This window comes from Caenorhabditis briggsae, assembly GCF_000004555.2.
Source record: "Caenorhabditis briggsae complete genome, chrIV, whole genome shotgun sequence".
Taxonomy (NCBI): domain Eukaryota; kingdom Metazoa; phylum Nematoda; class Chromadorea; order Rhabditida; family Rhabditidae; genus Caenorhabditis; species Caenorhabditis briggsae.
In genome coordinates, this window is record NC_013487.2 from 13,622,226 (window position 1) to 13,635,889 (window position 13,664).

The 13,664-nt window shown below is 36.1% G+C and overlaps 3 protein-coding genes across 3 annotated transcripts in view; 2 read left to right on the forward strand and 1 right to left on the reverse strand.

The window, feature by feature from the left end:
• Window positions 1–13,664, reverse strand: part of CBG21275 — a gene marked incomplete at both ends in the record, with an annotated part of 23,583 nt that overhangs the window by 2,783 nt on the left and 7,136 nt on the right. The window contains 6 exons of the mRNA XM_002648912.2: window positions 1,161–1,711; window positions 2,258–2,455; window positions 3,071–3,190; window positions 3,351–3,818; window positions 11,973–12,070; window positions 12,414–12,653. Of these exons, the coding sequence (XP_002648958.2) occupies window positions 1,161–1,711; window positions 2,258–2,455; window positions 3,071–3,190; window positions 3,351–3,818; window positions 11,973–12,070; window positions 12,414–12,653 (1,675 nt within the window). The remainder of the gene's footprint in view (window positions 1–1,160; window positions 1,712–2,257; window positions 2,456–3,070; window positions 3,191–3,350; window positions 3,819–11,972; window positions 12,071–12,413; window positions 12,654–13,664) is intronic.
• On the forward strand, window positions 6,711–8,289 carry CBG21276 (the record flags this gene model as incomplete). The annotated part of the gene is made up of 3 exons (XM_002648913.1): window positions 6,711–6,873; window positions 7,471–7,679; window positions 8,146–8,289. The coding sequence occupies 3 exons, from the start codon at window positions 6,711–6,713 to the stop codon at window positions 8,287–8,289; spliced, it is 516 nt and encodes a 171-aa protein (XP_002648959.1).
• Window positions 9,690–10,630, forward strand: CBG21277 (the record flags this gene model as incomplete). Its single annotated transcript, XM_002648914.2, has 4 exons — window positions 9,690–9,761; window positions 9,815–9,934; window positions 9,985–10,107; window positions 10,418–10,630. The coding sequence occupies 4 exons, from the start codon at window positions 9,690–9,692 to the stop codon at window positions 10,628–10,630; spliced, it is 528 nt and encodes a 175-aa protein (XP_002648960.2).

Consider the following 13,664-nt stretch of genomic DNA (forward strand, 5'->3'; position numbering starts at 1 on the left):
CCGGGTGTCGTTCTATTAGAGGTTTTACGGTAAAAGCCTGCGAAATTTTTAAGCAGGCAATATTTGCCTGTTTAAAATTTAAACCGGCGTCAAACGCCGCTTTCTTTTTGAGAATAGAATTTACCTTTTGATTCACTAATATCCCCTCACTGTAGCTTCAATTTTCATTATCTCAGTTCTTATAAAAGATAGCAACAAACCGTCAACTGATAAAATGCGCCAAATGTCAAGAAAAACATTTTGGCAGTTGACAGTTTGGTCGTATGTTTCACAAGAAGTCAGGTAATTGATTTTAAAGAGAGAGAATGAGAATTATAAAATGTTAGAACGAATTTGGTATTTGAGAAGTTACCACTAGTCTTCCATTAATAGTTATTGTGATTATGTCTGGATCGAGGTTTAGTTCAAAAGTATTTGTTTAGGCTTTTAGAATTTAAAGTTGTAAACTTTGATTTTCGGAACTTCAGAATGCAGTTTTCAAAAAACTCCGAAGTTTAGTGTTCTTGACATTTTAAATTTCAAAAATTTAGGAATCAAAGCTATTTTGATGGCTCAAAAATGTAAAGCTACAGTACAGAAACTCCAAAAATAGTTTTTGAAAAACGATGAAAACACTGAAATTTCCAGGAAATTCGAAAATTCTTGAATTCTGAAAATTTGAAGTTTGGAAACTTTCAGGAAAGTGTAGAGTTTCATGAAATCCATAAATTTTCAAAATCACACAAACCCTAGAATTTTTTAAAATTCGGAAATTCTGAAATTTCGGAAAACATTTTTCAAAAGCTTCAGACACCAGATTTTCAAAGTTTCAAACAGAATTCCAGAAGTAATAAAATATTTCGAAGGACTAAAAATATCAATTTCATTCCATTTCACTGTTTCGAATCGATCATCTGTTGTTTTTTTTTCTTTCTCAATCTTTTTCTATGAAGTATTTTCTATTGAAAAATTCATCTTTTAAAAACCCGGCGTTTAATGCCTGTGAAAAATTTTGCTGGCGATTCACGCCGCTTTAAAAACTGGCACTGGCGGCCAGTGAAAAAGTTAAAAGCGGCGTGAGGCGCCAGAAAACGCCATTTTGGCCAGCCTACTTTTGTAAACATCAGAAGAACTCAAATCTAGAGACCCCCACAGTGAACATAACTGGAAAAAAAACTCACCTAGAGAAAGGAGAGAATGCTCCAAACTGATGCCATCTCAAACACAACTCCTCATTGGATTTCCCATTAAATCCACAAATATCCGATCCAACGTACGGAATTCCAAACATATTAAATTCCATAACACCAATGACACTCGTCTGTAAATCTTCCCATCTTGCTGTATTATCTCCCAACCAATGTCCTCCATATCTTCCAGACGATGGGAATGTGCTTCTTGAAATAACAGCTGATCGTTTTCCGGTGACTTGAGGGATGGCTTGATACGTGGCACGTGCTTCACTCCATCCGTATAAATTCTTGGTGTCGTAGAAGTTTCTCGAACGACGGGCGGTCTTTCCAAGCATACAAAGAGTCTTTGAGAAGAGATATTCTCCACTTCTTTGGTAAACTGCTTGAGTGGGGTACGGTGGAACATCTAGAGATGAGTCGGGTCCGGAGATTGGACACGATAATTTGGCATTTGCTAATCGTTCTTCCATGGAAGAATAGGTTCCAGTGTCGAAGTTCGATGGTTCATTCATATCAATCCACATTCCATCGAAGGGAAGCTGCATGATTTATGTATATTGTAACTGTAGCACGCCAATATCATATTCTAGGCATTTTTATAGGGAGCCCCAATTTAACATTTGGCACAGATCCTCGTTTACTTTTCAATCGAGGGTTCCAGCACGTCCCAATTTTGGGTCATAATAAAAAGTGTGAACCCAGACTGGGTCAAGTTATTTCCCAAGTACGTCCGTTCCACAGTTCCCGCGTTCCAGATGAAACTCATGGAGGTACGTGTTACCATACTTTTGGCGCACCATGTAATTAGACTCCACCCCTTTTTCTGTGGTCGCTAGGTATATCTCATCAGAATGAAGTTGAGAAAAAAGTTGTCAATTACAACACTGAAGCTTCAATTTCGTTTAGTGTAGATACTGATGGGTTACTCACTGTCACTCTTATCTACAGCTGACATATACTATTTTTTGAAACAGAATTATTTCAGCGATATTATAACTATGTCTTCCCACTATAGGAAAAAATGCACAAATTCATAATTAGTGTTTCTAAAAACTTTGGTTCATTGTTTCCATAATTGTTCTCACCGTTTTATGGAATTGCGCAAATTCTCCAGCCCACCAAACATTTGTATTATTCTGTGTATCCAAAAAATCTGGGAATGCTGTGTTTCTCTCTGGCCAAACATTTCCCAACATGATTTTTGTGTTTTTGGCCATTGGATATTGATCCTGAATGTTGTGTGGAACTTGATCGTCTCGCGCCCATTCAATGAACATTGCGTCCTGGAAAAAAAAAAATGAATGATGAAGTTTTCGAAGGAGAATTAACAAAAAAACATGCAGGTAAACATTTTAAGGAAACTTTGAGACAGATTATCATAGTTTGTAGAACAGAAAAAGGTTTCAAAAATTGGTAAAGTTATAACATTTTTATATTTGATGATAATCTTTAAAAGATAAATAGTTTGAACCGAAATAAAAATAGAATTGCCGTTCTTGGACCCCTTAAAATGAATAATCGGGTAATAACTAAATTTGCTTTTTTTTCTGTTTCATCTAAAATTTAATACTGATTTTTAAAGCTTAGAAACAATCGCAGCAAAATTTTCTCAGCAAATTTAATAATTTTTCTAGATTTCAGTAGAAACTTCAAGGGATTCATATCGACAACTGGTGCATCTTGGGTTGACGGCCTAACTTTTCATGACAGATTTTTTAGACCAAGATGCGCAGAAATTTTCAAAGAACTAGAAAAGAAGTACATAATATACCAGAATTAACAGCGAAATTGGGAGTTATTTTGAAATTCTACATTTGAAACGGCGAACAATTTTCAAAACCGGCAAATTCAGGTTCTAAGTTCATGACCCATCTTTTCTCTTATCTAGGCCAACTAACCGCATTGATTCCTCTCTGGAAGGAGGAATAATCCACTTCAACAGCTGGATCGAAAATGACAATTAAATGAAGTCCTTGATTGTGCAATTGTTGGGTGTACGCTGGGAAGCCAGACCAGTTCTGAAATAACAACAATTTTTAGGTACATGAATTGATTTTTAAAATGAAGTGACTTTGAAACAGGGAAAAACAAAATGTTTTTTTTTTCTGTTTCTTCAAAGCTTGTCCTGTGAGCCGACATATTTTTACAATTTCCGACGAAAACATTTAAAAAACTCACATCTCCCTCTGTGAAATCCTCATAATGATTCATATAGTCAATATCTGCATACGGTACATCCAACGGAATTCCAGCTGCTTGATTCCGGGAAATGACAGTTTTCATTGCATCCAAACTACCGTATCCCCATCTGCAAAGCTGATAACCGAGTGCCCAGTAAGCAGGCAAAAATGGGAATCCAATGTGTTGAAGATATTGATTAATCACTTCTTCGGGCGTTGGTCCCGGGAAGAATGCCATATCGATTCGTCCTCCAATTGTACGATACAAAAGATGTGGTCCCGGACCGGTTTCCACTTCCTGAGCATTTGAATTCAAAATAAAGACTCCGTGAGCTTTTCCGTCAGATTCAATGCACATATAGAATGGGTGAACACCGTAGAGATTTTGTGTGGAGAGGGCGGAGCCAGAGTCTGGTCCAATGTCACGAGCGAACATTGGCCAAGTTGTGTAACGGTCCAGGTTGTGCTGAAAATGTTTAAAAAATTGCTGTTTCAAAATTTGCAGGTTAATTTTGAAAAGTTTGTCATTTTGTTGATACTATAATTTCCATAAAATAAATTTGAATTTGGTTCACAGAATCATACTAAAATTACAGGAAACAATTTCGATTGTGTTAAACTTTTTTTTGCTGTTTCAAAAATTTTACAATAATTTTCTATCATTCTGAAAATTCTATAGCTTTGGTGTACCAACCATGTTAAAAATTTACAAAAATGCCAACATTTTCCGATTTCAAAAAAACTTAAATTTAAAAAAACCCCCCAATTGAATGATAACCTCAAACATAACGATTTCATCAAATTTGAAAAATTTTGAAACGGTTTTTTTTTCGTTGCAATTTTTGCAGATTTTTTTCTCCCAAAAAATTTAGTTCTAGCGAAAAACGAAAAAAAAATTTTTTTTTCAAAAGTGCCCAGTTTGAAGTGTTTTTCTAGCGAAATTTCGTCTTTGATTACTGTAGCTAGATTTCTTCGATTTTCGGATTTTCAAAACTATCTGAAAATCCAATTTTACATTCATTAACATTTTTGAAAAGAGAGTTTACCAGGTTTCAAATTTTAATAGAAATTAAAATTTTTAAATAGATGCCTAGCTCCACATTTGTTTTGTCCTGTTAGTTTTCAGTTTTATAAAAAAATCAACTAGTTTATCGAATTTAAATTTAACTCGTCCGTTATAAATACAAACCATCAAAAGAATTCAAATTGATATCAAAAGTTCAAAAGTACAATTTTTGAAACACAAATGTTTCAATTTTTCGGTGGTACGACGGATTGGAGATTTCCTAGAATAAAACTGTAGCAATATGAAATAATCCTAAGTCAAAAAAGTTTCAAATTGAAAACTGTGAGAAATCAGAATTGTCCAGAAGTGGAAAGTGGAAGGAATAGAAACGCACAAAGTGGAATTGTCCCGTTTTGGACAGATTTTAGCCATAGAGCGCGCATGCACTCAATAATAAAAAATATTCATTTTTTCGCGTTTTTTCTCAATGAAAAGGGGAACTCAATGCTTTTTATATACGATTTTATCCGTTTTCTTTAAAAAATTCGATAACAAATCCATTAAAACATGTTTCAGCAAATTTAAGTAAAGCCAGGAGATTGTAGCCGCCGATAGGCGGCGTAAATCGACTGGTATTTTTACAAATGTCAATTTTTGATTCCGAAAATTCCATACACCTATGGTTATACCGTAAACCCTGTATTAGAAGAGTCTATCAACTTCGTCTCAATTTATCTCGGTTTCTATAAGAGATATCCAAAACATGCCAAGTGATGAAATGTAGGTGGTATTATGATAGATTATTTATCCGTTAACACCTTGTTGATATCTTCTACTGGAACCGAGATAATTGAGCATGTAGTAAGTCAACTGTAAATTAAAAATTGCTGTTTTAAAACAACCCTGAAAATACACAATAAATAAAGGAATTTACTGGAATTGCTGTATAACCAGAAAACAAACATAGAGTAAGTTTTCAGGAATATCAAACTTTCTAAAAATCCGGATTTCAAAGAAATTTACTGTTTCAGAAAATATTTTCAAAAGTTACATTTTACTAGAGAAGTGTTAACTTGTGTATTGCGTTGTGTTTCAGATGGCGGCAGAATATCATATATCATTACAGAACCTAATTGGTCAACATCCAGCCTTGGTCAAAATGTTGATTTCTGTGCAAAAAAAATTTATCTGTTTCACAGAATACCAACTTTTGTTAAAACACTTCGTTACATCATCATAGATCGAACTGCTCAAAAGCTCATTTATAGGCTAATAGGTAAATTTTGATCAAATTCATCTCGTTTCCTGTCAAAGGTATCAAAAAATTATCAAATGACAAAATATTTTTGATATTATGATAAACATTTTTTCAGTTGACCACTTTTTAATATTTCTTGCAGGAACCTAGATAAATTGGGTCAAAGTGTACATATGCGTTTCTAAATGCGGTACTTCAGACAGAAATTTTTAAATGACCGCCCTTCTGTTACAGACTTTAAGGTATCCAATTTAAACCCCCGATTCCCTTAAGTTCAAAAGTTTGATCCTTCATTTCGTCACATAACGGACAGGGGGTCTCAAATTTCCCCCAAAAACAGTCTAGACTCCAAAGATTACACTTTTGTCCTTCCAACTGTTTTTCCCCTATAATACCCTTAAAATGTCCGTAACTTAATGCCATTCTCTTTTTCTCTTTTTCCGATCCTTCACCGACTCAAGAATCCAGTGTCCATCAACTCTAAAGTGTATGCTCTATTTGCGTCGTCTTCATGCGCAAATGCTCCGTTGCGGCTCGGAAAGGCTGCTCAACAAACACGTCCGCCGCTTTCTCCCTTCACTTTTTCTCACCTAATGTGTACCGCGCGGAGCGAGAGAGAGCCGGGCAAAGTTTCAAGCCATTTTTTGCAACTTGATGCTCATGGGAAGCAAGGATTAGAGGGGCGAGCCGGAAACAGGGTGGAGCGTACGAGCAAAAATCATGCGGTGACAGTTTATAAGGGAATCCAGAGTGAGTGGGAGAGACATACATTCCTTTTCGTTTTCTTTCAGTTTCATTTAGTTTTGCGTTTTTGAAGAATACAAACTTTTCGAAACGTTTATTATATCATTAAGCTTTACGATGTGATCCAAGGCTGTGTAAGTTGCAGCCACGGTCGGCCGCGGCCGGCCGTAGCTTCAAGATTAAGCTTCAAGATGTGATGCACATCTTTGATTTTAACCCTTAAAAATAGCTAAATAATTCTATGTCCTATGAAAATTTTTTCTGTTTCAGTCTTCCTTCTTTCAAACTCAAAATGTTTTAATCCATTGATTTCCAAAAAAACAAATCTCTATTACTTTCCAGACCCCACCATGTTCTCAAAGCTGTTCACCACGTCTTGTCTCGTTGCGATCGCCCTCTCCACCGCCCAGGAAGAGGAAGGTCCCATCAAAGTTTCTTCCACGAAACGCCGTCAATACGTGGCTGCTCAGCAGCCGGTGGTCCCGGTTGTGGCGCCAGTTGGACAGTGTCCAGGTACGGTAGAGTTTTTGGGTAACTTGAGGGATCTTCAGGATGGTCTTAATGTCTTATGGTCATTCTTATTAAGTACCAAGGGGCTAGGAGGATCGTAGAACCTTATATTCATTGTTATCAGGTAACAAAAAGTTTGGCTTCATTAAAGTCAAACGGCTGTCCAGGTACGGTTGCTTTAAGTAAGCTAGTAGGTTCCGGACTGTAACGCCTTGTGGTTTTTGACATTGGCGCGTTATGATTGTCCAAAGATGAACGGCGTATTTGTGATTTTCATGAGATGAAGCAATTTTGACAAGGGGTAACTCAGCTCAAAGTTGCTCAAATAGCTTAAAACTTGGCCATTTTACTGGTGAATAATTTGAATTTTCGCAGTCTAAATTTGAGCCTATTACAACGCTTCATCACAACTTTATGATACAACTTTACTTTTGTCCTGGAACTACCAAGGGGTTTGGCTTCATAGCCCAAGATTGCCCTCATTGTCCAACAACAGTTACTGTTTCAAAAAATATGTATTACACCGAAAAGGTTGAACGAAATCAATTCCAAATCATATCCGATTAAAAAATTAATTCACTTTATCTCTATTTTCTTCAGGTGGACCATCGCTCCCAATCGAATGCGACCCAAAGCGTCCATGGCCACAGTGTCCACCACAATCTTACTGCTATGCTACCAACTCGGTCGACATCGGACCATACTTCTGTTGTCCAGTCTGGTCGACGTACGGAGCCGCCTGGCGTCCGGCCACCCCATTCTACAACTACGTTCCACCAGTCCCACAAAACTGGCCAGATGTTGCTAAGGTTAGTTTTTAGGACGGGTTACTGTAGATGATTAAAAATTCCACTTTATTGAGATGTGTAGGAAACTATGAATCCCCAAGCTCATAAAGCTCATAAAGGTCCAGCTCAAGCTCTTAGATTCCCAAAAATAGGGCTAAGCCTAACACCTCCAAGCTAACGCCAAATAGAGCAGCCTGCGGCTGCGTCTGATCCTTAGCCTATACTTTGACTTGACCTCAATTATCTCGGTTCCTATCAGAGGTATCTGAAATCTGTAAACTGATAAAATGTTCATCATAATTTTTCCAACATTTTATTAGTTGACAAGTTTTTGATATCTCTCATACCAACCAAAATATTCGAGTTAAAAGTTAAAGTATACGGTGGCGCTCTATTAGAGCATTTATGTTGGCTTACGGTACCTTGCTACACTCATCTAGTTAAAGAAATCAAACATACTAGTAATCTAAAACTCCAAAAATTCCAGATGACAGCCAACTGGCCAGCCGCCGCTGTCTCTGTCCCAGTCAAAGCCCGTAAGCCAACGAAATCCGACGATGGAGAGGAGGATCAACTTCCCGACGGAATCTCTTCATCCATCAACTCGTGGGTTCAACGTCAAAAGTTGTAAATTCATTCAAGACGACTTAATATTATATAATAATACTATGTGTCTGTAAATATTTACCTTGCTATTCCCCACTTCCGCCCATTTTCTTTATTTATTGTTAAGCTTTTTCGCGGCTTACATCTTTTTCGACCATTTATACACTCTTCATACAATGAACACGTTATTTGTAAAGACATATTTTTGATGTTTCAAAACAACTACAAGTTTCTAAAAATTGTGAAATGGGTGCTTTGCAAACGTAGCGTCTTACTCTGCAAACTTTGAGCTCAATTATCTCTTCTCCTATCAGAGATATCAAAAATGTGTTAACTGATAAAATGTTTGTATTTTTATCACCAACATTTTAGAAGTAAACAAATTGTTCATATCTTTTGAAGGAACCAAGATAATTGAGTAGGAAGTCAAGCTAAAAATTGTTCTTTCAAAAAAACTCCGAATATGTACATTAAGAAAGGAATTTATTTACACTGCCGCACTACTCAAGAAAACAAACATCAATTAAATTTTCAGATTTCCTAAAAATAACGATTCGCAAAAAAAAATAACTGTTGCAGAAAACATTTTCAAAATGTGATCATTGTGTTGTGTAGTATGTTTTAAGTCTATTTCCAAAATACCATATCTTTGAGCTCAATTAGATCGGCTACAATAAAAGGTATCAAAATTTTTTCAACTGATAAAATATTGGTGATATTATGATAAATAATTTATCAGTTCACAAATTTTTGATATCTCTCAAAGGAACCGAGATAATTAAGCTCAATATAAGCTCAATGTATTAAGCTCAATGTAGTTTCTTAACATTAAATAAAAAAATGCTGTTTCAAAAAAACCTCGAACATACACAATAGAGACGAAATTTACTGACAGAACTATACTTACAAAAAAGCAAATGTTAATTAAATCTTCGGAAAGTTCTGATTTTCCAAAAAATTAGAATTTAAAAATTTACTGTTTCAGAAAACATTTTACAAAAAATGTGTTCAAATTTTTTGTTTTGATGCGAACTTCAGTTCTGTTGCCAAAATACCGTACCTTCGAGCTCTATTATCACGACGCCTATAAGAGATATCAAAAATCTGTCAACTGATAAAATACTGGTGATATTATGATAAATATGAATATTTTAAAAGTTACGCATTTTCGTGGTGAGACCCATCATGATGCGCATTTTCGTGGTGAGACCCATCATACGGTAAAGGGGCGGAGTCTCGTCATTTCTGCTCTATTTCAGTCATTCGTGCCATTTGTCTTGCTGGGAGGAGGTCGTTTCTTTTTTGCTCCTCCACACCATTCATATCTTCAAAATCTGACTTGAAGTCAGATTGAAGTCACACACCCATTTCTTTTCGTTTCATGCAGTCCCATTTCATTGCCTAATCACCAATTTTTTTCAGCAAATGTCGAATTCTTCCATTCAAGTCTCTCAAGAGACCTCGCATTCTTCGAAGACAGCTGATATGACAAATGAGGTTTGTATATCTGACTTGAAGTCAGATCAGGGAAATTAGATAATTTCTTTCAGACAATGCCCGATGATCCAATCGCCAACCAATCGATCTCATATATTTTATCTACTCAATTGAGCACCACCATCACTCAACGAAAATCGTCTTCGTCCATAACTCAGGAGTTCTCAGAAGAGGTTTGCATATCTGACTTGAAGTCAGATTAGACGAGATTCAAAATTTTTAGATAGTCCAGACCGTCGACATCCGTTCAGCTACAGAAAGGAAAGATTCGGACAAGAGACATAGTCCACTGCCAACTAGACAGCACTCGAGCGATTCTGATGATGAAAATGGGTTGGCCGCCAAGGTGAGCATTTCTGACTTGAAGTCAAATTTGAAAGAGTTGAATTTTTAGAAGCCAAGATTTTTCTCGCCTCAACGACCAGTCTTGATTCCTTCAGCTCCGATGAATACAATCGAACTTCCAACAAGTCCTGCAAGCAGTGGAAAAGAGAAGACAGTTGACTAAGAGTTGCCGAAAGAGCCTTCGGGTGCACTTCCAACAAGTCCTGCAAACAGTGGAAAAAATGAGCAGTCTGTTGACGAAGAGTTGCCAAAAAACGCACCGGTAAATTTTTTTTTTGCTCCAGGCCTAGTTTGAATATTTCCGTTTTCAGACAATTCCTGAAGCCCTCCAACAGCTTCGCCCCCTCCAACGACATCGAAAGGATATGGCGTTGAATGAATTTCTACAAATGAAATTCAAAGGACAACTGCTAAGACTGATCAATTGGGATTGTGTGGATATTTTGAAAAGCTATAATCCAAAGACTGCTCTTTTCAAAAAGAATGCGAGAAACAACCCCATTCTTCTCGTAGGAGGGAAATAATTTCCCAAAGCTCTTATCATCGAAGTCAATCATAGAACTGCTGCATTGTCCGAATACAAAAGTAAACACGAATTGAGCAATGAAGAACGTCAATCGGTTGTGCCTCTGTCCTATTTCAATATACCGAAACTGGAGTTCAACCAGATGTGGAAGGCCGCTCATAAATTGGATCGAAAAGTTCAAGGTCAAGTTGTCTTTGATTGGACCACGGTGTCTTCAAGAACGCGTGAGACAGTTCTTTTTTTTGTTCAGGCAGGAGGCTTTCCATACAAAAGGACACTTTTTAAAGTTTGAATACTGTATTCTTGCGTTAGGATTTATGAAGGCGGAATATGATGAACATGCGAGACTCGAAATGCTGCAGCATCCGGGCAAAAGGACTGAAGCGACCGATCGTCTGGTTACTTTGGGACTGGTGGACTCGAATCCGGGCGGAGGCCGAACAGAAGGAGTCCCTGTTGCTATGTTTCATTCCCGTTTAATTTTCACTCACGGGCACACGTTCTCTCCTAATGGTTAGAAAAAATAAGAGACCGAAAAAATCGAATGACAGTGAAGAAGATGATACGGTTCTGCCGAGATATTACTATTCGCCGGAATACAAAAAACTGGAAAGTGAATTGATACGGAAAGTTGTGAGAGAGCAAATGGATCCGATTGTGGAAGAATTGAAGGCAACTATCCAAATTACTCAATCTCAACTGCTGGATATGAAACAGGAATTAGATAAGGTGAAAAGTAGTTCAGGAGCAGAATAAGGAGATTGAGAATTTGAAAGGACTACGGGATGGTCCTCACTACCAGAAGACTTTACAGCAGACAGCTAGGAAGGTTCATTAGAACTGATGATTCAGAATATAAATCGGCATCAGAACGCAATGAGCTATACGGCATTACTTCTTTAGAATCGCGTCGCATTGCCACGGACCGCAAATTTCTAAGTAAGATGTTATCAGGGAAAGTAGATATTGAAACAAATAAGTTTTTCAAGGTAGACTTAAATAACAAAAAGCGTACTAAACCGAGGTTCATTTGGGCAAAACATAGAACCGTATTTTTTGACGTTCAGAGCGTTTCAGACACACAATTTTCTAGACTTTTAACTTTTTGAATTCACATTGTCAGAAACAATTCAGAATTTTTTTCTAAGGATTTTCGGAACTAAAATAGAAATTTTGTTAGGATTTTCAGTTATTTTCTAATAGTTAAAAGTCCAACGAACGTAGCAGATGGAATGAAATAAAACGTTCACAATTTCAAACATTATTTTTCTGAAACAGTAAAGATTTCTGGTAAGTGATCATATTTTCAAATGAAAAACCAGGAAATACTGAAAACCAACCTTGATTTTCTTATGAATATGGTCACCGAAACCGTAAATATTTTTCGTTGGAAGATAGGTAGCGATTTGGATGAACTTGTCGGCGAACTGCATTCCTCCTGGAAATGAGCTTGAAAAGTTTTCTGTTTCAAATAGAAAACGATAATATTAAGTTTGTAAAGTTTTATGATGAGATGAAAATCCTCGACTTATGCAAGATATCAAAAATCGGTCAACTGATAAAATGTGACTGATATCAAGACAAATAATTTTCAGTTTATGTGTTTTAAATATCTCTAATAGGAACCGAGATGGTTGAGCTCAAATTGCAGGCTCTTTTCTCTTTTCTGTCAAAAATGACTTCGAATTATTATTCTACTTGTAAGATTACATTTTAAATTTTTAAAGGATTTTTAGGTTTTTTCTAAAGGCTTTTTTCCGAATTTCTTCCTTTAAACTCACCAATACTAGTATCCCAAAGAGCTGCTCCAGTACTAGCTCTGGTCACTTTGAAGCTGAAAATATCAGAACTTCCAATAGTTCCAGATGTGAATTTCAGGGATTCGGTGGATGTTGATGGTTTCTTGGGGATGTTGACTGGTGGAACATATCTGTCGTCATTTCCGATTGTGAGCAGCAAAGTGGCTCCATTGGAAGAGTATTTGACATTCAATGGAGAGATGTTCGTGCCGTAGGGATTTGCTGGAAAAAAGAGAAATGTCAAAATAGAAAGAATATAAATTCTAGTTCATGAACAGTTCATATTATCCTTAAATCGTTTTAGAGGTTTCCATTTTTTCTCTTTTTCTTTAAACATACAAAAAAAATACCGTAAACACTCTAATAGAACGCCACCCGGACCGGTGAGCCTATTTATCTCACTTTTTTTGAAAGATATCAAAATTTTGTCGACTAATACAAAGTTTATTATGATATCAGCAACAGCAGTTGACCACGTTTTGATATCTCACACAGAAAATGAGATGAATGGGCTCGAATTCGATGAATCGGGTGACGTTCTATTGTACGCTACATACTGAATGAGGATTCAAAGTTAAAGTGTACCATACATATTGAAGTTGTTAATTAAGCACCACCTATAAACCCCATAGAATTCATATTCTCTCCAAAACAGAATTAAATCTCAAAAAGAGTCCAGAGGAACACCAATAAGTTTCTTGCAAACCCAACAAACTGTAGGATTTTTGAAACAGCCAATTTTTGTTTTTATTGTTGCAGTAGAAAGGTAAAATATGGTTTAAGTTACGAATGAATATTAGGATTCGTGAATACATTTCAGTGTTCTTTTCTTTCAATCTAGAATTGTTTTCTTTTAAAACATTTTTCCCAAAAATAAAAGACATAAAGGAATTTTCAAAATTCAAAATGACAGTTTAACTCTTCTTGTGAATAGCGATGATCTTAGCATATTTTTTTCCGAAATTGCAATTTTTACTGTTTTGAAACAGATATAATTCTAGTTATAAATTGAATATTCGTTTATACTTTTTTTCTGATTTATCCTGTCGTTACAGATTAAAATATCTAGTTCTGCTTTAAAAATAACGAAATCAATCAAACAAATGTCTGATTAATAAAATATGTTTGATGAAACAGAAATTTTTGAAAAGCTGGTTAAAACTTGAGTGCTCTCCAACAAGTTTTTTTACAATTTACAATATACCGTAAAACCTCTAATAGAACGACACCCGG